At 38.1% G+C, this 26,838-nt stretch overlaps 1 protein-coding gene across 1 annotated transcript in view; it reads left to right on the top strand.

Annotated features, from left to right (window-relative positions):
- The window catches only part of ITSN1 (intersectin 1), a 289,966-nt gene that overhangs the window by 234,107 nt on the left and 29,021 nt on the right, over positions 1–26,838 (top strand). The window contains exons 30-33 of the mRNA XM_044670233.1: positions 2,752–2,873; positions 7,263–7,369; positions 16,704–16,887; positions 23,675–23,773. Coding sequence (XP_044526168.1) covers positions 2,752–2,873; positions 7,263–7,369; positions 16,704–16,887; positions 23,675–23,773 — 512 coding nt within the window. The remainder of the gene's footprint in view (positions 1–2,751; positions 2,874–7,262; positions 7,370–16,703; positions 16,888–23,674; positions 23,774–26,838) is intronic.

Genomic DNA, 26,838 nt, shown 5'->3' on the forward strand with positions numbered 1-26,838 from the left:
CTCCCTCCCTTCCTTCCTTCCTTCCTTCTTCCCTTCCTTCCTTCCTTCCTTCCTTCCTTCCTTCCTTCCTTCCTTCCTTCCTTCCTTCTTTTCTTCCTCCTTTCCTCCCTCTCTTTCTCCCTCCCTTCCTTTCTTCCTACTCAATCATAAAAAAATCATTTTTCTTCATTAAGCCAAAGAAGCTAAAACTGGACCAAACTTAAATCTTCACATAGCAACTAAACTTTACCTTTATTAAAAATACAATTAAACTGAATTACAAAATAAATTTTTACCTTTAATTTACAAATTGAATGAGTTATAAAACACCTCCCCAATCCCAAAAGAAAAATTAGAGACTTTAGGTTGTTCCTGGGTACATGCTATGTCAACTGAAGCTTTTAGAATTCAATGAATAATGATCGCTAATTTTTTTCTTGCTAATTCATTGTCAGTACAAAAATTTTAATAAAGGGCATTCACCAATCCCTTGTACTCATTAATAGGAAATACAGTGAGGCCAACTGAAAGATTTAGCAATAGGTACTAGACTGGATCAAAGTTTATATCTTCAAGCCAATGAGAGGGCTTCCACTGATTTTTGTGACTATCCTGAATTTTAACTTTAGCACATCACAGGCAGCTTTTAATGAACTAAGCCAATGGATCTTAAGGGATGAGAATTAAAAATGATACATGTTGGAGCAGCTGGGTAGCTCAGTGGATTGAGTGTTAGGCCTAGAGACAGGAGGTCCTAGGTTCAAATCTGGCCTCAGACACTTCCTAGCTGTATGACCCTGGGCAAGTCACTTGACCCCCATTGCCCACCCTTACCACTTTTCCACCTATGAGCCGATACACAGAAGTTAAGGGTTTTTAAAAAATGATACATGTTGCATTTGCTTGTTTTTGTTTTTTTTAAGCTATGCAAGTTCCCACCTTCTGCTACTGTTGTCACCATCTTAACTGAAATTCAAATGAATTCTTAAGTGCCTATCAAGAGTAAGGCACCATGCTGGACACTGGGGCTACAAATCTGAAAAATATCACAAGCCTAGCCCTCAGAAAAAGGTTAATCTAGTAGGGGGATGTGCACAAATGGGTATAATGAAAAAGAGAATATGATTGGGAGAAATACAAAGGACAATAAGAAATATGAAGAATCAAAGAAGATTTCATAGAGGAAATGACACCTTTTCAAAACCTAAAAGGGAGAGAAGGATTTCAACTGCAAGAACTTCCTGGGCATCTCTGTTTGGAAGCAGACACTACAATAACCTATATTTTTGTTATTTTGGTCATTTTCAGAAAAATATGACTCTTCCAGACCCCTTTTGTTTAGGGTGGGAGAGGCTGAGATATTGCAGTGTTTACCATTTCTTTTTCCAGCTAATTTTATAGATGAGGAAACTGGGGCAAATAGGGTTAAATGACTGGCCCAGGGTTATACAGTGACTAAGTGGCCGAGGCCAGACTTGAACTCATGAAGATGAATCTTCTTGATTCCAGGCTTGGCACTCTATCTACTGTGCTACCTAGCTCCTAGACACAAGTGTGTATAATCATATTTTTAAAAATCTTTGTTAAATAGGGTGACTCTTAGAGAGAGGGAATGACACTGGGAGAAATTAGGAGAGAATAAAAATGACAATAAGAAATTTGAAAAATCCAGAAAAATTCTATGGAGGAAATCACACCTCCTCTAAGCCTAGAGGGCAGAGAACTCTGGCATATCAATTCAGAAACAGGCGCTTTCTACATAGAAAGAGCAAAGGAAGCTGTGGCTTCTGGCCTTGGGGTTCTGTCACACATTAAAAATCATCTGATATCTGTCAGGAAATGCTGAGCCTCTCAGCAAATATATCCTGGTTAGTGAGATCCCATTGAATATCTTATGGCATTGTAAACAATGGGAACCTAACAGTGTGGGAACTTCAGTAGCCTTTGAGATCACCCTGAGGTAGGTTAGACCTAAAGATGCCAGATATCAAGAAGATGCCCACGGAACAACTAGGTGATTCAGTGGATTAAGAGCCAGACCTAGAGAGAAGAGGTCTTAGGTTCAAATCTGGCTTACACATGTCCTAGTTGTGTGACCCTGGATAAGCCACTTCATTATCTAGCCCTTCCTGCTTTTTTGCCTTGGAATCAATACGTAATATTGATTCTAAGACAGAAGTTAAAGGTTTTAAAAAAAAGAAGATGCCCAGGGAAATAGGCTAACCTTCCTCCCAAGACTCTTACTTTCCTAAGGATGATCTGGTATGATCCAACTGAAACTACACATGTATATTAGTCGATAGTAGTGTTTCTGTTCAAGGTTTTTATTTTCTAGTAGTTGAATTTTGTACCTTTAGTGATTGGATGAGAGCAAATTGGACGAGAGCAGTGATGAACTACTTGACTGCCTATGGAGCCAAATCCCATCTCACCCTCTTTGGAATAACCTATGCTTTTACATTTTTAAATCAAGTTTTGTTGTATTTTAAAATGTAAAAGGCAGTTTTAGCTGGGGCCATACAAAGCAGGGTTTGGGCTAGATTTGCCTTTCAGTTTTCTGACTCTTGGTCTAGATTTCTAGAATAAAACACAGTAGACATTTTTTTGGTAGTACTTAAGTTTCTTTTCAATATTTTTTTAGAGACTATGGTGAGGGAACAAATTAAAGCAATTTAAATCAGGAATAATAAAGAAGGGATAACCTTTTAGGCCAGTGGTTTTTGGCTTTTAAGCGTCCCTGAATAAATTGTCCAATGCCATTGTATTTTCCAGGGTGTGCAGATTTACATCTTTTGGATATGTTGACACCAACAGAAAGAAAACGACAGGGATATATCCATGAGCTACTTGTTACAGAAGAGAATTATGTCAATGACCTGCAGTTAGTCACAGAGGTAAAAATAGCAATGGGGAGGGTGACATTTTGGTGTTGCTTCATCTAAAATGTGGTAACATTGTGAAATGGAGAGCTCTGTCCAAGAATTGTTTGGCCAGCTGTTTGTTTTAATATGTGTAAGTTTTTGATGGAGTAACAGTTGTATAAAGAACACTGGGACTGGGCTGAATGACATGAGACCTGTCCTCTGGGAAAAGTAGGAACAAATTCTCATCCTTAACTCATAAGTTTATTGCTAGGGAAGAGGCAAAAAAAATGTTTTTTTAAATTAAATAGTTGCATAACAAAAGACAGGGTCATGCCCAGAGAACTGGGTGGGAAGTTAAGAGATCTGAATTCTTGAATAAAATCACAGCTTGTTAGAGCTGGAAAGAACCTTGGAGATCATCGTGCTCAAGCCTCTCATTTTGCAGATGAGGAAAACAAGATCTTTTCTCTCTGCCCCACCAAGTACTTAGTATTATGGTAGAAACTCAGAAAACACTTGAATCAATATATGAGAGTATATGAGAGTATGTAAGAGATCATGAAGCTGAAACAAAATGTGCTGCCTCCTTTGAATGAGGGTTTCAATTCCCAGTTTGTGTGAAATCCATCTTTCTATGCCTGTATACCCTCTACCATCAAGAGTTTATTAGAAAAAGACTTCAAAGGCAGCTATCGTAGATAACCTCAGTTTGACCCACAGATTGCTTTGCTATATAGAAAAGTTCTTTGAAAAATCTAGAAACATTGTCTCTTACTTAAGCAAGATAGGATTACATCCAAGGTAAGAGATGAATAGTCAAAATAGAATTCTCCTTAGTCATTCTTTTCCTCTCATTTATTTCACAATTTTCCACTAAATGTCTTTGTCAAGTGATTTATTTCTTCTTCTCTTAAACTATGTGTTACCATTCTAGGATAATCCAAAACCAGGGATAATCTCTAATTCATAGTTTTTTTGGGGGGCAAACTAAGTAGACATAAAATATCATTGTGCCAATGTGCCAAATAATTAGTATTTTTATAATTCCAAATCAAATATCTATGGAATGTCTCCCCTTGCTTTTGCTAATATCTATTCGAAAAAAGAGAGGGACAGTTGTAAAAGGCTGCTAGATCTGAATTCAGGAGAGATCTGATTTCACAGCCTAATCCTGCCACTTCAGAGTTGTGCATTAATGGGCAAGTTACAACCTCTCTGAGTCTGATTTTTTTTTTCTGGGAAATGAGATAGTAATACTTGCATCACTTATCTATTAAAAGGAAAATACTTTGCCAACGGTGGTATGTGACACTAGTGATAGTTTACCCTGATGTTATATATTTCTAAATTTATACATTCTTACACATTAAAACATGAAAGCCCTAGGCCAATTTTTCTAGAAACTAGAATTACCTGTACCCCTTTCCTGTCACTCTGTTATTACCTTTCTCCCTTCCCTAGGGTTAAGATTCTCTGTCCTTCCCTTTTATTCTCCTATGCCAAAAGACGGCACAGTGGATAGAGTGGATCTAGAGTCAGGAAGATCCATCTTTTTGAGTGCAAAAATGGCCTTGGACATTAGTTGTGTGAGCTTGGGCAAGTCTCTTACCCTGTTTGTCCTCAGTTTCCTCATCTGTAAAAATGAGCTGGAGATAGAAACTACTCCACTCTCTTTGCCAAGAAAACACCAAGTGGGATCATAGAGAATTGAAAATGACTGAAAAACAGCTCAATAACAAACACCCTAAAAGGAGTCTTTGGGCAATACATCTTCCTCTTCTCTCTCCTTGCCCCTCAATGATAATTCAAGATCCTATTTAGAGACTGCTAATACACCCTGTCAGTTTACCTTTCTAAGACTCAGGTTCTTCATCTGGCAAAATAGGAGGATTGATCAAAAGAATGTAAGCTCTTTGAGAGGACAGTTTTTGTCTAAATGACTTTTTTTGACTAAATGCCATTTTTGTCTAAATGACTTGATTGTATGATGATCTCTGAAGTCCTTTACAATTCCACCATTCTGTGCCTCTGTCTATGAGAATCTGTTTCCAGGTTTCAGAGCATTCCCTCCCAGATACTTCATTCCCCCAAATGACACTGATTTTATTTATTCTTCCAGGAATTTCCTAAGTGCCAGGAGCTCATTGCAAAGCAGGGTAGCCACTAAAGATTGCTCCCTTGTTTTTCCTTTTTGGGAAGCTCCACTTTGCACATCCAGGGGTGGCTGCCTTTTTGGAGAATAGTGCAAGGCTAGACAGACTCACAGACTTTATTGGGTACAGAGTGATGTCAGTTTCAGGAAGGAATGTTTCATGTTGTCTAAAATATATGGCTCTAAGCTCTGTGAATTCCATATGTGGAATTCCTCTCACTCCAAGATAGGAAGTCTTGGGTTACATTGTATTGTATGTGCTAGGTAGGAGAGGGCAGGGCTGGCAGAAGTAGCATATCATTGAGTATTTACTCCTACTTTTTTGATGTGAGAGGGTATAATTTGAATTTTGTCCACAATTCATAGGTCTTTTATTTTTTCATTATATTATATTTTATTATATATTTTTAACATATTATATTTATTATGCTATATTTTTCATTTTATTTTATTTCATGTATTAAACACAAGACCAGCTTTCTAAAGGATGCTATTGAATTCTCCAAACAGCTGTTTCTAATGACATTGACCTGCTTACAGGCAAAGGGCTATATCTATTGACATCCTTGATAGATCTTTGAGTGAGTTAGCTCAATCCATGGAGTGGAAATGGCCCAATGCAGCAGAAAGAATACTGAATTCGCAAAAGGCTTGATTTCAAATCCTGGTCCTGCTACTTATTACCTGCATATCCTCTGGCAGGTGACTTAATCCTGGTAGACCTTAGTGCCCTCATCTGTAACATGAATGGGTTATGACTTCCTAGGTACCTTCTAGCTTCAGATTTGTGACTCTTCTCTGAAAGAGATCTTTTCCTAGCCTAGCCTTTAGGGGTACTATAAGTCATCAGCTGTAGGCATGGTTAGAATGTGTGGTGGGTGAAAGATAAAATAACTGAGGAAACAAAGGTTTGAGCTTCTGAATGTAATGATTTATTAGCAATGCAACCCAATTACATAACAAATCGGGACCATACCTCCTCAGCTTTGGCAATGGACCTCAAATACAGGGGGAAACAGATTTCTATGCATTAAAACATTTAACCAGGGGCAGCTGGGTGGCTCAGTGGATTGAGAGCCAGACCTGGAGAAAGGAGGTCCTAGGTTCAGATCTGACTTCAGACACTTCCTAGCTCTGTGGTCTTGGGCAAGTCACTTAACCCTAAATGCATAGCCCTTGCTTAGTAATTCAAAGACAGAAGTAAGGGTTAAAACAAACAAATTAACCAAAAAGACCAATTAATTAAAGGAAAACAACCAGGATTCGAAATTAGGTAATCTGATTTCTAATTGGAGGAAAGATTAAGGGTTTTTCAAGTTGGAGGGGAAAAAATGAACAGATTTAATTCCCTGAAATAAAAAGAAGTGTCTCACTCCCCCTAGCATCTGTATTCAATAAAAGGAACATGGAAATGATAACCAATTGATCAGTATGAGGCCAGTTTTGGATAAGATACATGAGTTGCTTGACTATAATTGCTGGAAAATTCCTTGCATCAGTCTTTGGTTCTAATTGGGCTTCTGTTCATCATACCTGAGGGTCTGTAAGCAATGGGTAGAGATAGTCCCTCTTCCTAGCTATACAAGGCTAGGTTCAAAAAGTGTGTTAACATTTTCTCACAATTCTCATAATTGCATAAAGTTTTCTTCCAGCACAGAAAATGGACTAGACACATCATTTCAAAGTCAATGGACACCTGCTATGAAGTATGGCTTGGTGTGGATGGCTGCTTGAGAGAAGGTCTTTTGGTATTTGCAGACCTCTCCTAATACCTCCCCAGGCTCCCCATTTAGAAAATTTTCTTCTTTTCTCAATAGCAAACTCCCCACAATGCTCACATCCTGGTCAGGAATATCTGGGAAAAATTCTTGGTCTTAGAAATGGTGAATGCAAACAGGGAAAAGTTAACCAAAGCTCCCTTCATTTTTGTGATCCACAGTTTGATAAAGGGCAAGTTTTCTAATTATAGACTAAGGCAGCGCTGCTAACACCTTTCTTCCCTCTGGTTATGAGATGAATTAGTCTGGAATTAAGGAAAGTCCTATCCTTTAAAGATTAAATTAGCAATCACTTATAAAGATGATTTCATTTTTCAATTGATTGAGGGAGCCTGTTTTAGATGACCTCTTTAGGACTGTAAGGACTTTAAGCTTCTATGCTTCTAAGATGATACTGAGGATATTAATCTTGGTTGCTCTAAACCAGCTGCCCTCACCCCACAAGCTAACCATTTGCTTACTGAACTGCTTCATTTTCTGCATCTGTAGATCTTTCAGAAACCGCTGATGGAGTCTGAGCTGCTGACAGAAAAAGAGGTGGCTATGATTTTTGTTAACTGGAAGGAGCTGATAATGTGTAATATCAAACTGCTGAAGTAAGCCTCTTTTCTCTAATTACCCACAATGCTTTGCTTTCTTGGTTTCTCAGACTAGTATTTTGTATGTGTGGGAGGGATTCTTTGTTTCAGTTAATCATGCTCTCTGTTTTTCTTTTGTACTCATAAAACTCTAACCTCTTTTTTTAATCCTTTCTAGAAATGTCTCCCCTTTCCCATTCTCATTGCTGACAATGACATATTAAAGAAATTTATCTTCTTTTTTTAAATGTGATTCTAAGGTTTCCAGAAAGCATTTCAATTCTTCTTTCCTAAATACTGTTCAAGGGGAGAAGAATTAAAAGCTCAATCGAGAGTCTACACTCCCCACAATGCTCACACTCAGACATCCTGGCCAGGAATATTTGAGAAAAATTCTTGGCTCATTTACTTGAAGAGACTTGGAACTATTCATTCCAGTCTAATGTCAGCCTTCTTAAGGAAACATACTTCAAGGTAAACATTCATGGAGTTGCTGGCCCAAAAGCATTTCTGTTTCAATCTTCAAAGGTAACACATTTCAGTGGAAAGAGCATTGGGCTAGGTCTAGGAGAAAGGATGCATATTTGAGACCCAGCTCTGCCACAAACTAAAGTCAGAAGAGATCTGGGTTCAAATCCTAGTTTGGTTACTTAGTGACTATGGAGTCTGTGTGGGCAAGTCACTGAACTTCCCTGAGACCTATTTTTCTTTTTTGTAAAATAATGCTAATACTACCTACCTTACAAGTATTTTGGAAACTATAGAGCACAAGCTTAGTAGCTTACAACTGCATGAAGACTTTTGGGACGACTTTCATAAACATTATTATTATTGGCATTTCATATTAACTTTTGACCCTCTATTTTCTTATTGGTAAAGTGAAGTGGTAATACTGAATGGTCTCTAAAGCCTCTTCCAGTGTCCTAAACTTTTGATTTCTTTGTATAGCAGAACTCCAGCAAAACATGACTCATTATTATATGAATTTGAATAGAACACAAGTCAGATTATCGTCCTTCAGGCTGCAAAAACGCCATTCAACAAGAGTCTAATATATAATAGAGCTTATAGCCAGAGATAGGTTTTCCTTCTGCCCCTCTTACTAGTGTTAAATAGGGCTTCTATTGTGATGTAGCAGTCTGGTCCTTTCCTAAAATCAGTTTCTCTGTTTTCTTTTCTGTCATCTTACTAACAATCCCCAAACTCACTGATGGAAATTAGATTAATGGGTGTGGGTCTGTCTGTCTGTCTGTCTCTCTCTCTCTCTCTGTCCCTCTCTGTGTTTGATTGGGGATAGAGGGATGATGTGAATAAAATGCAATTCTGAGGTTTTTCAATCCACCCAAAGAGTCTGAAAAGCAATGAATAGTAATAAAATTTGGGTTCAGGTGTAATTATCTCCATTGCAATGAAACTATCCTTCCTTTGCAATGCAACTACATAGGATGACAAGAAATACAGCCTTAAAGCAGTGAAATACAGTGTAGTTTTGGAGTTGGAAGATGTGGTTTCAAACTTCACCTCTACCTATCTACTATCTAACCTTCAGCAACCTGACTTGGGGTTGATATTCTCTGTCTTCTCCCTCAAAGCCAGAAACCAGAAATTCCCAAAGGTCAGGGAACCTGAAGAGACTTGAAGCAAGTCCAAAGATGGAATAGTTCTCTCTCTCCAATTCTGCCTTGTCCACACAATGACACGGGGCATTGAACTCCACCACAAAGGAGAGAATCCCATACCACTAGACTTTGGAACCGTGTTTACAAATATGTTTAATAAGGTCTGAGTCGAAAGGTGGTATACCATCTTTGGTGAATCATGAAGGGTGCCCTTACAAGGTAATATCTGAACCAGTCTTTAAAGGATGGATATGAATGGATGGATAAGTGAAAAGAGGGAGGGCAGGTTCCTGGCATAGGGAACAGTATATGCAAAGGTATGGAGATGCAAATGTGATGTGTGTTCTGGGAGACAACAAAGAATTGCCCAGTTCAGCTAAGGGTTAAGTGTATGAAGAAGAGCATTTTGAGAGAATGCCAGTACAGTACTGTGGTGCCAGATGGTAGGTCTAAATATTAGGTTGAAGAATTTGAACTTGACTCAGTGGTCAATAGGAAACCAATGAAGATTTTGACCTCTAATCTATGGTTAAGAAGTATTGTATTAATAGCAATTTGAAAGGTGGATTAGAGGTGGAAAGAGATGAGAAGACATTCTAGGAGAAGACTGTAGTTGTCTAGGCAGAGGAATGGGGACCCATAATAATGCGTGGATAGCCTTGTGTCATTGGCAGCCAGGGGGGCTGAGGATGTCCCCAAACCAAATTAATCATCTTTCTCCTAAAACCTCCTATTCCTTGACTTTCTTATTTCTTTTAATGGCACCACTTTTCTCACAGCCATTAGACTTGAAAACTTGAAGACATCTTTTTCTTTCCTTCCTCCCTCTCTTGCCCATGGTGAGTCTTGTCTTTTCTACTCTTATAAAAATCTCTTACAAAATCACTCTCAGCTGTCCACTCCCTCCACTCTAGTTTAGACTTAGTGGGACCAAGGGAGGCCTGACATCTGAGTAGGAAAATGGCAAACCATCCTGGTAAATCATGGCTATACAAAAAAGAAAAAAAGGATGACCCATTTGCTTCCCAGATTCTATAAAGACTCCTAGGGAACTTTTGTGATTCTTCTCAAATTTTCCATTAGAATTATTAAGAGAATTGTCTGCGATTTAACCACTAGAACCGTTACCAAGGTTGCTCCTATCCTTTTAAGATTGCTCAAGTTTTATTATGAGAAAACCACAATTCCCTCCAAATTTCCAGATCTAATCTTGTAAACTCAGTGATTTTTAAAATGTTGGCTTTGCCATGTCTTCATATATTTTATCCCAGCAAATCAATTACAGATTTTTTTTCTTGAAAATACAAAAAGTATTTACAATGGGGAAATTTTAGCTAAAACCCAAATTTGTCAAGTAAGTTATTATAAATTTAGCCCTAGTTCAAAAATTCCCATCTTTCATCCCATTACTCATATATCAATAATTCATGCAAAATAGACATGGGATTGGGTTATACATTTTTTAGGGATCCAGGTGTTTCAGGGACTGGGGTGTAGGCCTCAGTCGCATGATTATAGTAACTAGGAAAAGAGAAAGCACATCAGGGAAATATTTTATGAAATATCCTCTAGCTGTGTGATCCTGGGCAAATCACTTAACTCCATTGCCTAGCCCTTACCACTCTTCTGCCTTGCAATCCAATACACAGTATTGATTCTAAGGTGGAAGGTCACTATCCCCTAATTCCAAACATCATTAATGGAGGAAAACATCACAGTTTTGTTCCATTCCCTGACTTCTTACCTGGCAAAATTTCCCATTTACATTGTAAATTTAATCTGCATTAACATTTCCCCATCACATTCTTAAGTCTAAACAATCAACAAAACAATTAATCAAACCTTGATTTGTAGCATTTGCTGATTCCAAAAGTGTAAATGTTTATACTGAAAATTTAACAATGGAGAGTCTGTTAAAGCTGGCTCCAGCACACTCTTGACCTTTGAAGGTCTCATTTTTCCATTCCAGCTTTCGACACAGCACTTCTAAAGTACCAAAGACCATAACAATGGTTCAAAGTCAACTCCTTATGCCAACTTGTATTATTACTGCAGGGAAAGAGTAGGCAGAGAGAACTGGAATGTTGGATAGGCAAAATACCTTCCAGGTGACCATTGCTTCACCTCCCTTCCCTGACGCCTCTTGCTTTATTTCAGTTTTTTTCTTAAAATTAAGTGTGAGATTACACTTCTTCAAATTCCATTCCAGACCTATGGTTTATCAGTTGTTTTTGAGGATGTTTGGTACCTTCCAAAGAAAAGCTCTGTTCACTAAAGCTCAGAGAAATCATAGGATTTCTGAGCTTCCTGCTTTGTTAGCAAAACTAAGGATTTAAGGTGGAGCTATTTTAGTAGATCTGTGTTTGGAATGGATCTGGACCTGTAGGTAAGTCTAGGTAGTCCAATAAGAACTTGGGCTACAAAGAGATATTAATTGATTCACTCCTGGTTATACTAGGAACTGTCCAACAGACTCACTGCCTCTAGTCAGGAAGTGAGTATTTCTGAGACCCAATTCTAGCTGCAGTGATACCAAATTGAGGTAGGAGTTTTTTAGCCTTAGACAAAATGATATAAAGTTTGTCTTTGCCATAATGTCTTAAAAAAAAAACCACCTTTATCTTCTATCTTGGAATTGATCCTAAGTATTAGTGATTCCCATAGAGAAGAGCAGTAAGGGCTAGGCAAGGGCTCTCCCCACCTCTAATTCTCAGCATTCTACTTTCTCTAACCTGAGGCCCCTATTATAGCATCCTTAAACCAAGCCAAGCCAACTAGGTTTTATTGTGTTTACCATGTTCTTTCATGGAGCCACGTGCCAGCAAAAAAAAAAAGATGCTGGCACTAGAAGGAAGTCAGGAGGCAATGAGGAGGGAGAGAGTTTCAGGTATGGGAGACATCATCTCCCCAGAGCCTGGCGATCAGAATGTCTTCTCCAAGGAACAGCAGAAGAGGCTGATTTCACGGGGTTAGTAAGATGTGAGAAGACTGAAAAGGGGATGAGTAAAATGTGAGAAGATTGAAAAGGTGGAGTTTGGGGGAAGATTAGAAAAGGCTTTGAACACCAAATAGATTATTTTTACATAATATGCAATATTACAGTACATTTTTATCATATGTAATAAGGAGTCCTAAGGCAGCTAGTTGGTACAATGGATTAAGAACGTCAGTGCCTGGACTCATCTTTATGAGTTCAAATCCAACCACAGACACTAGCTATGTTAACCTGGACAAGTCATTTATCCTCTTGGCCTCAATTGTCTCATCTGTAAAATGAACCAGAGAAGGAAATGGTAAACCACTCCAATATTAATATCAAGATAAATATCAAGATAAACTATCCAATATCAAGAAAACCCCAAAATGGGGTCTTGAGAGTCAGACATGACCAAAAATGACTGAACAACAACAAAGTATATTGAATGGGGGAGTGGGGTGGAGGTAGCAGTTGACACTTTGGTGGCTCTCTTAGATTCAGGAGACATAAGCCAGGGATACCAACCAGAAGGCTATGGCAGTAGAAGAGGTGGGAAGTGTTAAGTGTTAAGGGCTTTCACCAGGGGATAGTCACAGAGATGGAGGAGAGTAGGAGGCATTAGAGGTCACATTCAGTTGTTCCCTTGGTCTGTAGACTTCAGAATATTTTTATCTATTATCTACTACCCTTTGGACTGTTGATTAACTTATTAAGCACAGTTCATAGCTCTTCTGTTGCTTTAATCTTAAGCCTTCACATATATACACATATATGGGTATATATGTATATGTATAGATATATACGTCTGTATGTGTACATGTACATCTATGTATATATACATATGTTTGAGTGTATATATGTATATCTATTTGTACATCAATGTGTTTATATAAAATATATAATATATAACAAGCTATATAGTATATAAATGTATAATATATACACATATTATACACACACACACACACATATATATACATATATATATATATACATATATATATATATATATATAGAGAGAGAGAGAGAGAGAGAGAGAGAGTCCAAGGTTACTAATTAGAGATCCTTCACAGGGCATAGAGAATGTATGCTGATTTCTAATAAGGTAGTGAGTTTCTCATCAGGTAGAGTATGGAAGATGATTTACTGGAATGTTATAGAAGGTATTGCTATTCAGTTGTGCTTTGGATTAGATCACCTCCAAGTTCCCTTTCAACTCTTTGAGTTTTCATCATTTTATACAGGATAGCCACAGCAGCTCATCAAAGGAAAAACCATTCTTGGGGTTCATTCTAAAACCTAGATGAAATCAGACCAAAGGTCACAAAGATTCCTTATTTCCTAGTCTAATCTTTGCAAGTCAGAATTCTAGCTAATTCTACCCTTGAAAGAGAACTTCAGAGGAGGCCGAAGTGGGATAATAGAGATAATACATTCCAGGTACCACCATTTAAGTGACTTTAGGACCAGCATTTTGACTAAGCAGCCAGAAGACTATAGACTACATCTTATACCTTTAGTGAATGGTATTTTTTTTGAGGTACTATCTTGCCTCAAACCTATGGCTCTTTTATATTTAAAAAAATTGCCCTTTTACTTTCTTCAATCCACTTCTACTCCCCTAGTCAAACATTTATTCTCTGGCTGATATAGAAGTATTATTTTACTGAAGGTCATAGTACAGCAGACAGCTTAAAGCTTTCTGTTGGATGACTCATTGGATTTCATAGGATCATTTATATAAGTCTTTCACTTTATAGCTAAGGAAACTAAGGCATAGAGGGGTTAAGTGGTTTATCCAAGGTTGTACAGTTTGTTTTTTTAAACCCTTACTTTCCATCTTGGAGTCAATATTGTGTATTGGCTCCAAGGCAGAAGAGTGGTAAGGGTAGGCAATGGGGGTCAAGTGACTTGCCCAGGGTCACACAGCTTGGAAGTGTCTGAGGCCAGATTTGAACCTAGGACCTCCCGTCTCTAGGCCTGGTTTCAATCCTCTGAGCTACCCAGCTGCCCCAAGTTGTACAGTTTTTAAGAGGCAAAAACAATATTTAAACCCAGGACCTCTGGTTCTAATACTCTTGCCAAGGCACCACACAGATGTCTATGTTTATCTCACAGATATCTTGTTTTTTCTATCTATAGCAGATTTGCATCATCTCATTCAATGGTGCCTTTTGCACCAGAGGTTCATTTGCATTCAGAATTCATATTTTTAAAAGATAGAAGTGATTCCTTTTAGAAATGATGTCACCCACAAGCACATTCCCAAATATTGGTGAATATAGCATTCTTCTCCCAAGACAATTCCCAAGTGAATGTTGTTAGTTTATTCCTTGAGCTTGTCATTGCTTGTTTGTTTGATAGCTCACAACATCTATTTCTGAAGGCATCAGGATACTTCTTATTTCAAGGGATAAGCAGCCCATGCCAATCAATACCACTCCTGAAGCACCTGCCTTAGTATGGTGTTTCTTCTCAGATCTACTATAGCCCCAAACTATCCTGATGGTTGTCATATTTTTCTTAGAGGGCCTTAACCAGCTCAGTAAACCATGTGAGAAATATTATGTTCCTTGAATAAACAATTATGGAAAATCTCGAGCCCTTTCCTTAAATCATACATGGCTTATTTTTGAGGCACCATAATAATCACTTATCTTTCATATAACATGCACTTCTAAGAATATGTTATCCTAAAAGGCCCAGAAGAGTTCTTATCTGTGCTGATAACTTAAAACATTTAAATTATCTGGAAACCCATTTACCTAAATGCAACTCTAGACTCAGTCTTGAAGCTTTCTTTCTAAAATTCCAGTGACTCATATTCCCACCCAGAATTTTCAGTGGGAACATTAGATTTTTGGTTCATGCCTGGATCTCCACAAAAAAAAAAAGAAAAAACCCCAAAACAACCAAAAAACAAATCAGCAAGAACTGATGCTAATAAAACTGACTATATGACGGGTTTTATTTCAGAGAAAATGCCTACCCAAGAACCCAACAATCCCATGCCTACCTCTATGAAGCTCCACCTCCAAGAGAACTAATTTAAAGTAATATGTTTCATGGGGTCTCCTATAAGAGGAAAGTATTCATATTGCTAGAAAGACCATCTCCCCTCTCTGTTGAACATCTCTCTGATCAACTCCTTTGGAGTCTTTTGTATAATTCCCTTTAAAACACAGAACCTTAGAGTGAAACCTAGATTTATGAACAAACCATGAATTTCATCATCAGTGTTGTCAAATAAGACCACAAATATGCAGAACAAGGCAAGTTATTTCCTTTCTTTCCTTCTAATCCCTAGTATTTCTTACCTTGTTTAGTGAACAGGAAAAGGAGATGGGCCTTTAACTGGGACACTTTTATGCATATTCTCTATATCTCTAAAATCCTACCACTTTTTCTGCAAGACTAAAGAAAATGTTGATAGTCACATTCTACATACTGCATTTATTCATTCAACAAATGTTTACTAAATACCTACTACTTGTGAGGGACTTTGCTATATGTTCTCTTTACTGAGCATGCATAACTGTCAGGGCCTCAAATATTGTGGTCCTGACCACATATGGCATTTGAATTCTTGCCATTTAGAAACTACCCATTTTCCAAGTTACGATGTCATATTACACATTTAAATCTTAGCTGTCCTACAAAGGTATTCATGGGAGAGAGTCCTTGTGTAATATGGCCCTAAAATTCAAACAGATGTTTTCCAAGGTCAACACATCTTCTTAATGCCACAATCACCTCTTAGTTTCTAGGACATAGCTTGAATTTATTATCATATTTGCAGGCTATTTTCAGAATCCTCATGTTTCTGCTCAATACTACCAATTAGCTATTATAATGATGGAGAGAAGTTGCACAATTACCCATAAAGCAATTTATATTTAGCTCTGTCAATGATAAAAAAAATTGGAGGTGACAACTAATTTAGTTTATAATTTTGTTTTGCTCCACTGATATTAAAATGAACTACCAATTCCCTAGGATACACCAATGAGATAGTTATAGAGGTAGCTTAGAAGGGCTGGTTTTTTTTTGTCACAAGTAATCCATAAAAGAATTTTCACAAAAGGAAAATGAGAGCCTGGGTATTCTCACCTGAACCACACAAGAAAAAAATAAATCTATTCCTTATTAAGATTTCAAAAGGTAGTTTTACCTCCTAGTCGGTATAACTGATGCCAAATTCTCTCCAGGTTGATCAAATTCATTTTATTTCTTTCTGTGTCTCCTAAATAAACCTATTAGTGACTTGGGTTTCTTATTGTAAAGATATTTTATTTTACCAATTACATGGAATAACAAATTTCCACATAAGTTTTCCCAAGTTATAGGATCCAAATTATCTCCCTCCTTCCCTTTTCTTCCTCCTCCAGGAGCTGGAAAGCAATTTGATTTGGGCTATACATATATTATGATGCAAAACATATTTCTATATTGTTCATTTTTGTAAGAGAATAATCATATGAAACCAAAATCCCAAAATAAAAACTCCAATAAACTAAAGTGAAAAATCATATGCTTTGATCTGCATCTGATTCCGACAATTCTTTCTCTGGATGGAGGCAGATAATATTCTTTGTCCTAAGTCCCTCAGAATTGTCCTGGATCATTGTATTACTGAGAGTAGCTAGTGACTTGGGTTTCTATGAAATATTATTTCTCTAAAAGGACCAGAAAATGATTCCCATGCAGCCTGGCAGTTGTTGTGTGAAAAGATAACTCACTTCTCTTTCTGATGCAGAGCCCTGAGAGTTCGAAAGAAGATGTCTGGTGAGAGGATGCCTGTGAAGATGATTGGTGATATCTTGACTGCCCAGTTGCCCCACATGCAGCCTTACATACGATTCTGTAGCTGCCAACTAAATGGGGCAGCCCTCATCCAGCAGAAGACAGATGAAGTCCCCGAGTTCAAGGAATTTGTCAAAGTAAGGAGTTGAGTGAACACGTACTGAAGTCTCCTTCAGAGTTTGTCTCGTGCATTTTGTTGGGTGTGTGAAAAGAATTAAGAATACATTTGAACACAGTTTTAAATGTCATGATTGTCTACAGTGCAGAGCTAAACTGGGGGACCTTCAGAAAACCAGCTGCCCATAGACCTAGAGAACGCTTCGTCTTGGCTGTCATTCTGGCTCTGGCATGGACTTCTTGTTTCATAAATGTGCAAATAATAACAACAACTATTAACATTTATATATTGCCTACTATGTGCCAGACACTGTAGTAAGTGCTTTTTATAAACATTCTCTCATTTGATCCTCACAATAACCATGGGAGATAAGCACTATCACTATCCCCATTTCAGAGATGAGGCAAACAGGGGTTAAGTGACTTGCCCAGGGTCACACAGCTAGTAAGTGGGTAAGGCCATATTTTGAACTCAGATCTTATGGATTCCTGGGCTACCATTCTCTCTACTGTGCCACCTGGCTACCTTCAATCACTTTAATAGGTTCAACGGACACCAGCAAGAGAAACTAAAGAATCTCACTGCATTCCTCCTCCACTTGTTTTATTGTGTTTCGGCTGTTAACCGAAAGGTGGGTGGTTTTTTCCTCTGGCTCCAAGCCCAAGGCTCCATCCACTTTACTATGCTGAACTTAATGTCTAAAATCCTAATTTTCCTCATAATAGTGTGAAGACCTTAGTAACCATAATGATCAGTGAGGGGTGCCATAGTAGTCAGTTCCCGAGGGGAAGATTGTCACCCAGCAGCAGAGTGGTTTTTGCCAGTTCTTTTGCAAAGGATGGATACCATTCCCAGACATGGCAGTGACATGACCAGTAATGGGGGCATGCCCCCCCCCCGATTCTCTTGAGAAGAAATAAAAAGTAAATGAAATAGAGCTATTCCACAAGTGAATTTGTCTCTGTAAATGACAAGGAAATGGAGGAAGGAAAATAGCCTGTTATTTGTCCCCTTTGTTGTGGGGACGAAGCATTTCCAAGTGCACATTGAATTTATCATCATCAACAAAAAATTAGTGAATGCCTCCCTTGGACAAGGTCCTGTGTTGGTCTGCTTTGGAAGATGTCCTGACAGAGAATAGAACTCTGGACCCAGTGTACCACGGACAAGTCCCTTTACCTTATTCAGCCTCTTATTTTTTCATGTGCAAAATGAGGATAATCATGCCTACATGGGATAGAGGTAGTCAGGATCATTGGCAGTACTGTGTTCTAGGGCAAAAAATGAGGTTTTCTACTTTGTCTTAAAGTTAATTGTGTGCTTTTCCCTTCCTCCTTATTTAAGTAGATTAAAGATTCCATAAGGACAGTTATGGGTATTGCTTTTTCTTTTAAACCCTTATCTTCCAACTGTGGGAGGAGAAACACAGAAGAAAAACAACTGCTTGAACACATGGGCTGGTGGGGATATTATTGGGGATGTAGACACTAAATGATAACTGTAGTCCAACTATCAATAATTGGAATTAGATCTTAATCAATGATACATGTAAAACCCAGTGGAATTGTGCATCAGCTAAGGGGGGCTAGGGAACTTGGGGGAGAGGGAAAGAATATGAAATATTTAACTAGGAGAAAATATTCAAAATAAAAAAAATAAACCCTTATCTTCCACCTTAGAATCAATAATTGTGCATTGGTTCCAAGACAGAAGAGGAGCAATGAGTAGACAATGAGGGTTAAGTGACTTGTCCAGGGTCACATAGCTAGAAAGTGTCTGAGGCTATTTTTGAACCCAGGACTTCCCATCTCTGGACCTGGCTTTTAATCCACTGAGCCAACCAGCTGTCTCCCAGTTCTGTGTATTGTTAATACACAATTATGTGCCTAGCTGATAGTAGGTGCTCAATCAATGTTGATTTGTATTAAGATGTGAGGCATAAGACATATGTTTACTGTGGGATAGATTCAGTTTATATTAATGTCTACTGTGCTAACACTTATTTCTGGGATTATAAAAAAAGGAAAAAAGGAATATGAAATCCTAATATTGCATCTAATAAGATTTGGAATGGATTTTAAAATGAGCTTATTATTGGATGGGTTAAATTTGACCTTTGGCGCTAAAACATTGGCATTCTTAAAAGCAATTTGAAGAAACTCTGTATAGCAGCCATCTCTAGGGAACTGCTGAGTGATTTTCCTCTTTTCCCAACCCTTCCCCATCGTGGTTTAAAACACTGAACCTATTTGGGCATTGTAGACTCTGGGTCTGCCCTAGTTGCTTCTGAGATAGATACCTCTAGTTTGAATAATCGAAGAAATGCCTGTTTCTTTGATGTGATGCTAGCAGCTGCTTTCGGAGGTCTCAGCTACCAGAGGAGAGTCACCTTGTAACCTCTCGGGGATTAGGTAAAAGTTGTCTTCCTGGGTTGGATGTACTATTGTATACCAAACTGCCAACAAGGAAGGTGATGTATAGATCTCAAGTTTTAAATTAAATCAAGGGGGCAGCGAGGTGGCTCTGTGGATAGAGAGCCAGAACCAGGGACTTGGGCTCAAATCTGGCCTCAGATATTTCCTCAGATAAGGGCCAGTCCCTTAACCCCCATTGCTTAGCCCTTAAGGCTCTTCTATTTTAGAACCAATAAGCAGTATTGATTCCAAGATGGAAGGGAAGGATTTAAAATTATTTTAAATTAATTAAATCAAATAAAGCTCTTTCTTTGAGTAGGCTCGAGGAACATCCATTTAGTTAATTAGTTTTTAAGAAGAATGCAATTTTCCTTGGGAAAAAAAGAAAGAAGATATTTAAGGTAAAAACAAAGGATAAAAATGAAGTGAAGAGACAGAAGGTGATCCTGATCTAGATCAAGAGGAGAAAGAGAGGAAAGACCGCTAGACATTTGGAGCTAAGTCATTGATTTAAGGCCTCGTGCCCTGGGAGTTTTTTGTCCTTTAGTGTAACAAGGAATGATGTGTGGATATAAAGGAAATGTCAAGAGAGGGATGTGACGGTAAGGGTCAGAGAAAGAAGCATCTGTGGCCAGTGACTCCCTGCTGAGGAGTGCTGGGGCAGCCTAGCCTTCACAATAGATTTCTGCTGCTTTCCCACGGTACGTGTCCAGGATATTACTGAGCACTTCCCAAAACTTGTTAAACTTGATAACTAAATTTAGCTTTGAGAGGATTAGAGGTGGGGAGAAGAGGAAAGAAGGATAAAGGAAAAGACAGGATCACTTGCTTTCTTGGGATGGACAGGATGATGATTATAAAGAAAAGACAGTTATTTTACTTATTCTTTTCTTTGAGCAAGGAGAATAATATTTGGGACTTTCTAGGACAGAACAAGGATAAACAGTAGGGATTCAAAGCCCATCCTAAGCAGTTAGAGATAGAGTGTGGGGCTTGAAGTTCAAATCCAGCCTCAGACAGTTACTGACTGTGTGACCCTGGGCAAGTTACCTAACTCTGCTTGTCTCAGTGTCCTCATCTGTCAAATGAGCTGGAGAAGGAAATGGCAAACTAGTCCAGTATCTTTGCCAAGAAAACCCTAAACGGTGTCATGAAGCATCAAACATTCTTCCTAGCTGTGTGACTGGGCAAGTCACTTAACCCCCATTGCCTAGCTCTTACCACTCTTCTGCCTTGGAACCAATACACAATATTGATCCAAGACAGAAGGGTTTAAAAAAAAAAAAGAGTCAGATATGACTGAACAACAACAGGCTAGTAAGAATGCACCTATAGGTCTCTGATGGATGCAGATCAGTGATCACTGAAGAATTGCTTTTTGGGGGGGGTTATTGAAAGAACTGGCTGCTCTCGTTTTTGAACTGCTCATTTTCAGTGACATTTGAAAGATGGTGAAGACAAAGATTCAAGAAAAAACAATGCTATCCCAATGTTAATAGAAGGAAGAGAATGGAATCTGAAAACTTAAGGCTGGGGATCTTGACTTTAATTCCTGAGAACATTCTAGAATTAAATAATTAAAGGGATGGTTAGGGAAGTCATGAAAAGGAAATTCAGGTGTGCCTCCATGCTTTCTCCTGCTTTCCACTCCCTCGGACCCTCCTTAGTTCAGGCTTCATCATATGAGACTGGAACTATTGTGACAGATTCTGATCAAAGTCTCCCAGGAACCTGCCTCTCCTTTATTTAATCCATCCTTCACTTTGCTGCCAAATCGATATTCCTAAAGCATAAGCCATGTCACTTGCTTGCTCAAGAAATGTCAATGACTTCCTGATGCCTCCAGGATTAAATACAAATCCCTCTGTTTAAATAAGTAAAATAGCATTGAAACAAGTGTTTTAAGATCTTCAAAGTACTCTTTGTATATTATTCATCTTTTCCTGACAACCTGTGAGGTAGGTGCTTATTATAATCCTCAATTTACAGATGAGGAAACTGAGGCAAACAGAGGTTGAGTGACTTGCCCGGTGTCACACAGCTAGTAAGGGTATGAGGTGGTTATTTGAATTCGGGGCCAGGTCGAGCACCCTTACTCATTATACCACTTCACTGCTCTCATGTTTGATATTTAAAGTTACCGTAATTGATTTCCAGCCTCTCTAGGCTAATCACTCATTACTGCCTCTCACACTCTGTGTTCTGGGCTCCTCTACTCTCTCTATCCAGGACATTCCTTCTTCCATCTTTGTGGCTTTTGTCCAGAAACTTCTCCCTCTTCAACTTTGCATTCTAGAGCCTCTAGATCCTTTTAAGCCTCAGATCAAGTTCTATACACAGCATCTCTTGATTCCTGCAATTATAAGCCCCATTCCCCTCTTCAAATTTATTTTCTATTTATTTTTAATATATATCACATTTACTTATCTAGACATATTTTGCTTTTCCTACTTGAAAGTAAATATTGCTTCATTCCCAATCATCTGCACCCTGCAAGGCACAAAGCAGGCATGGGATTCTATTTTTATAGCTTTAAAACTGGAAGAGACCTTAGAAGCAGGCCACCAAATCCATTTTACAGATGAGAAGACTGAATCTCAGAGGTAAAATAACTTACCCAGGGTCACACAGTTAGTGTCTTGAGGCAGAATTTGAACTTAGGTTTTTTTGAATCCAGTTCTCATCATTCTGTCTATTTTACCACTTAACGAGTTGAACCAAAATTGCTCATCACAAAGATGTGATACAACTTTATCAAGAACAGGTCATAGTGATAATACATGTGTAACTCAGTGGAATTGCTTGTCAACTCCATGAAGAGGGAGGGAAGAGGGGAAGAAGATAATATGAATTCTATAACATTGGAAAAACTTAAGTGTAAATTTGTTAATGGAATAAAATAAAAGACAAAATTTTAAAAAAGAACAGATAATAGACTAACCTCATTCCTTTTTTTTTTTTTTTGACAGAGGGATATCTTAGACATTATATTCCTTGATTTAGTCTCTCATGCTCTCTTAGTGGACAAGATGGAGAAATAAACAGTAGTGCAGTTAGGTGGATGCCAACTGGTTGAATGGCCAGACCTAAAACATAATTGTGGGTAGAGGGAGATCTCTAGGAGAATGCCCTAGGAATCTAGCCTTACATCTCTATGAAAGGGGATGGATGCAGGAAATACCGTTGACAAGACTTGATAATACGTTGGATTTCAGAAGTATAGGCAGTCAATCAACAAACATTTGTTAGATGCTTACTCTGTGCTAAGTATTATACAAAGAAAGGCAAAAATAGTCCTTGCCCTAAAGAAGCTCACATTCTAAAGGGAAAGACAAATGTGAAAAAGCCTATGTAGGTCACTGGAGCTGGTTTTGGAGAATATACAGGGGAGTAAAGTTTAAGGAGTCCCAGAAGTAGAAGCAGTTCAGACCATGAAGGGCTCTAAATGCCAAACAGAAAGTTATATTTGATCCTGGAGGTAAAAGGGAGCCATTGGAGTTTATTGAATTGAAGGGTGATATGGTCAGGTCCTATACTTTAGGAAAATCATTTTGGTCAGCTGAGCGGGACAGCAGGTTGAATTGGGGAGAGAAATAAAATAGGGAGACCAATTAGAAAGAAAGCTATTGTAGGGGCTACTGGGTGGCTCAGAGTATTGAGAGCCAGGCTTAGAGATGGGAAGTCCTGGGTTCAAAGCTGGCCTCTGACACTTCTTAGCTGTGTGATCCTGGGCAAGTCACTTGACCCCCATTGCCTAGCCCTTACCACTCTTCTGCCTTAGAACCAATACATAGTATTGATTCTAAGACAGAAGGTAAGGGTTAAAAAAAAAGCTATTGCAATAATCGAGGTGAGATATGATGAAATCCCAAATTAAAGCAGTAGCTGCGTGTGAGTGATGAGAGAGATTCAAGTGTGAACATTATTGTGAAGGCAGAAAACACAAAATTTGGCAATGGTTTGGATTTGTGGGTGGATAGTAGTTGGGAAGAGGACAAAGAGCTAATAAAGGAGACAGATATGGAGTAGTTAGAAAGATGGGAAAAGAACCAAAAGAATATGATATTCTGAAACAACCGAGAAGACTAGGAAGGGTCAAACATGTCAAATGTTGCAGAGCGGTCAAGGTTAAAGACAAAAAAAATTGTGTGCCAGCTAAGGGGATCTAGGGGGTTTGGGGAGAGGGAAAGAACATGTAACATGTAACTATGAGAAAATATTCAAAATAAAAATAAAAATATTTTTAAAAATCAAAAAATATAAAGACAAAAAATAGCCAGAGTATTTGGTGATTAGGAGGTTATACCTTTTAGTTATTAGCTTTCTGAAAAGGAAAACTACACATTTTTCAAGTATAATCTTTTTTCTTTTTTACAAACTCTGTTATTTCAGAGATTAGCCATGGATCCTCGATGTAAAGGGATGCCACTCTCTAGTTTTATATTGAAGCCTATGCAACGGGTAACAAGATACCCACTAATCATTAAAAATGTAAGTACTTATAATTATTAAAAATGTAAGTATCCATCCTGTTATTGTTTCAATCCAGGATTATTACTATTTGTTCTGCTGGTATAAGATTAAAATTAATATCCAATAACTCCAAATATTATATTTTATAAGATTTATTAGTAATCACTTGAAGTAGAGAAAAAGTAAAGAACCTAAGTAAAGAGCAGTTTCCTGGACCATGAAAGTAGAAGAGAAGAGAGAGAGGGGAGAAAAAAAAGGTGGGGTTACACAAATTTTTATCTATAAAACTTAAGGACATAATGTGCAAATGAAAGAGGAATTCTGGGAAATGAAGTCCTGGGGTACAAAATTCTAATTACACATTCCTTTGAAGGGATCAGACAATTGATGGTAGGAAATGGGCACCTGAATTTTGGAACAATAAGGCAGAATGAACATGGGGAGAAAATAATAGAAGCAACTCAGTGGATAGAAATCCAGGCCTAGAAATGTGAGATCTTGGGTTCAAATTTGGCCTCGGATACTTCCTAGCTCTGTGACCCTGGGCAAGTCATTTAACCCCCATTGCCTAGCCCTAACCACTCTTCTGTCTTGGAACTGACACTTAGGATTGATTTTAAGGCAGAAGGTAAAAATTTTAAAGAAAAAAAAAGAAAATAATGAGCTTTATCATAGCCTTAGCAATGTCTGATCAGATTCTTGAATTCACTTTTCATAAGGAAACCTCTATTCACTTCTTGACTCTGACAATATGATGTTTAGCAAGCCATCTAATTTTTCTGGGCCCTATGGTTGTAAGAGGCCAATGATATTTTTGCTTTAAGCTTTTTGAAATAGGGCTAACTAAAATGTGGGTCCTCCCTATCTTCCCCAAAGGCATTATCATGCAAAGCATGCATTAGAATGTAAAGGATTAAATGAAGAGCTTGTTTCAAATGTGGCTGTGTCCTAGAGAGAAAACTTCCTCTCCTTTCTATATGTTTTTCTTTTTAATTTTTATTTTCAGTCCCAAATTCCCTCCCTCAATCCCCTCTCTCACCCACTGAGAGGGGAAGAAATAGGGTACCCATTATGCATAGAAAGTCCTGCAAAACATTATGTCCTCCTACTGCCCCCTATCAGCTTTGAAAGATGTTTTCAGTCATTAATTTTTTCCACTTCCTACCACTGCTACTTGGAATAGTTCTAAGATCTTCCTCTTTTGAAAAACAAAAATCTACTTAACTAGAACATTCCCTTCATTTTTCTAGTGTTGTTTAATTGTTGGGAGAAAGGGCCATTTTTAAGAAAAGGTGTTTTAATTTTTCCAGCAGCTTGATCTCCACCTGGGCCACTCTAAAGCCTGCATCCAATGACAGCAAAAGTTATTTCCCTGGTTGTGCTTCTGGAAAGCTAAAGGATTATATACTATAGATGGGTATAGAAATGGCAAGAGCAGAAGACCCTTTCACAAGCAGAACTCTTTTTTAGGAAAGAGAAGATTTGGGCCTGTTGTTTTGTACCTTCTTAATAAGGAGTTGAATAGTTTAATCCTAAATTAAAAATTTGAAGTTATTTAGCATTAAGGACCTCATCCAGTGTGGAACAGACTTACCCTTGAGATGTGTAGACGTGATGTATGGGTGCCAACACATAGCATATATCCTTTCTCTCCCCTTAGCATCCTTTTCTGGGCTTCTTTTCTGTAGAAAATTCAGGGCCAAAGTTGTCTCCTCTGTCCTTAATTGAATTCACAGCAACTCTTCTCCCATCTTAGATTCATAAGCCTCCTAGAGCTGGAACTGGAAGGTTCTTCAGAGTCTGTCTAGTTTAACTCCCTCATTTTACACAGGAAGAAACTGAGATAGGATTTGAACTGAGATGAGATTTGAAGATAGATAAGTGACTTGCCCAAGATCAGTCAGTCATACAGTATTTATTAAGACCTGAGGATGGTGCTGGAAGTACAAATATAAGCAAAAAAAAAAAAAAAAGACAGTTTCTGCCTTTAAGCAGCTTACACTTTTTTTTTCTTTTTAACCCTTACTTTCTGTCTTTATATCCATTCTAAGACAGAAGATCGGTACGGGGTAGGCAATTGAGTTTAAGTGACTTGCCTAGGGTCAAACAACTAAGGAAGTGTTTAAGGCCAGATTTGAACCTAGGACCTCTCAACTAGCAGCTTACATTCTAATGGGTGAAGACAAGATATAAAAGGAACTAAAAAGGAAGGGAAAGGGGGGAGTTAGATATGGGGCCCAGGGGCCTACATGCCTTCTTGAGTAGAGGTTCAAGGAGGAGCCATCCAATCAGAGGGAGTGTCAGAGGTGGGATACAAATCCAGATTTGTTGACTCCAGTGCTCATGTTCTTTCCATTATATGGCTCTACCTCCTGTCACCTCTACTACATGGAGTTCCAAGATATTCTGGCTTCTAAAGGGAGGAGCATTGGGAAGCATAGGAAAGAAAGGCTTGCTAATTGAAAAATTAAGTTAGATTAATTAATTAAAAATTAAATTTTACTATTATTTCATGCTTTATTTTTTAATTTATGGTATTGAATCAACTTTGAGGTTGCTAAGGAGGATAATAATTAGCATTTATGTAGTAATTCTAGGTTTGTAATGTACTTACAAAAGTTATCTCACTTGATCATTACAGCCACCCTATAAGGTAGATCCTCTTATCATCTACATTTTATAGATGAGGAAACTGAGGCAGACAGAATTTAAGTGACTTGCCCATAGTCACACGGTTAAAATATATCTGAAGTCAGATTTGAATTCAATTTGGTCTTCCTGACTCCAGGTCCAGCACTTTTTCCCATTCCACTGCCTAGTTGTACCACTATAATTCCCCCCTGCTGGAATGATCATAATTATATATCCACTTAGATAAGGATAAATTTACAGTGTTTCAGGGGATAAAATGCCCAAGATCACTCCTTCTAGCCCAGTGTTTGTGACAAGTTGGAATATATCAGTTAGACTCTTACTAGTGGTATTCACCTGTGTTGGTACTGTAAGATGAGGAGTTAAAAATTTACATTTAAAGATATTTAAATCTGAATCCCTGCCTCTTCTTGTGGGAGCTTCTGTCTCTT

This window comes from Gracilinanus agilis, chromosome 3 (genome assembly GCF_016433145.1).
Source record: "Gracilinanus agilis isolate LMUSP501 chromosome 3, AgileGrace, whole genome shotgun sequence".
Lineage (NCBI taxonomy): Eukaryota > Metazoa > Chordata > Mammalia > Didelphimorphia > Didelphidae > Gracilinanus > Gracilinanus agilis.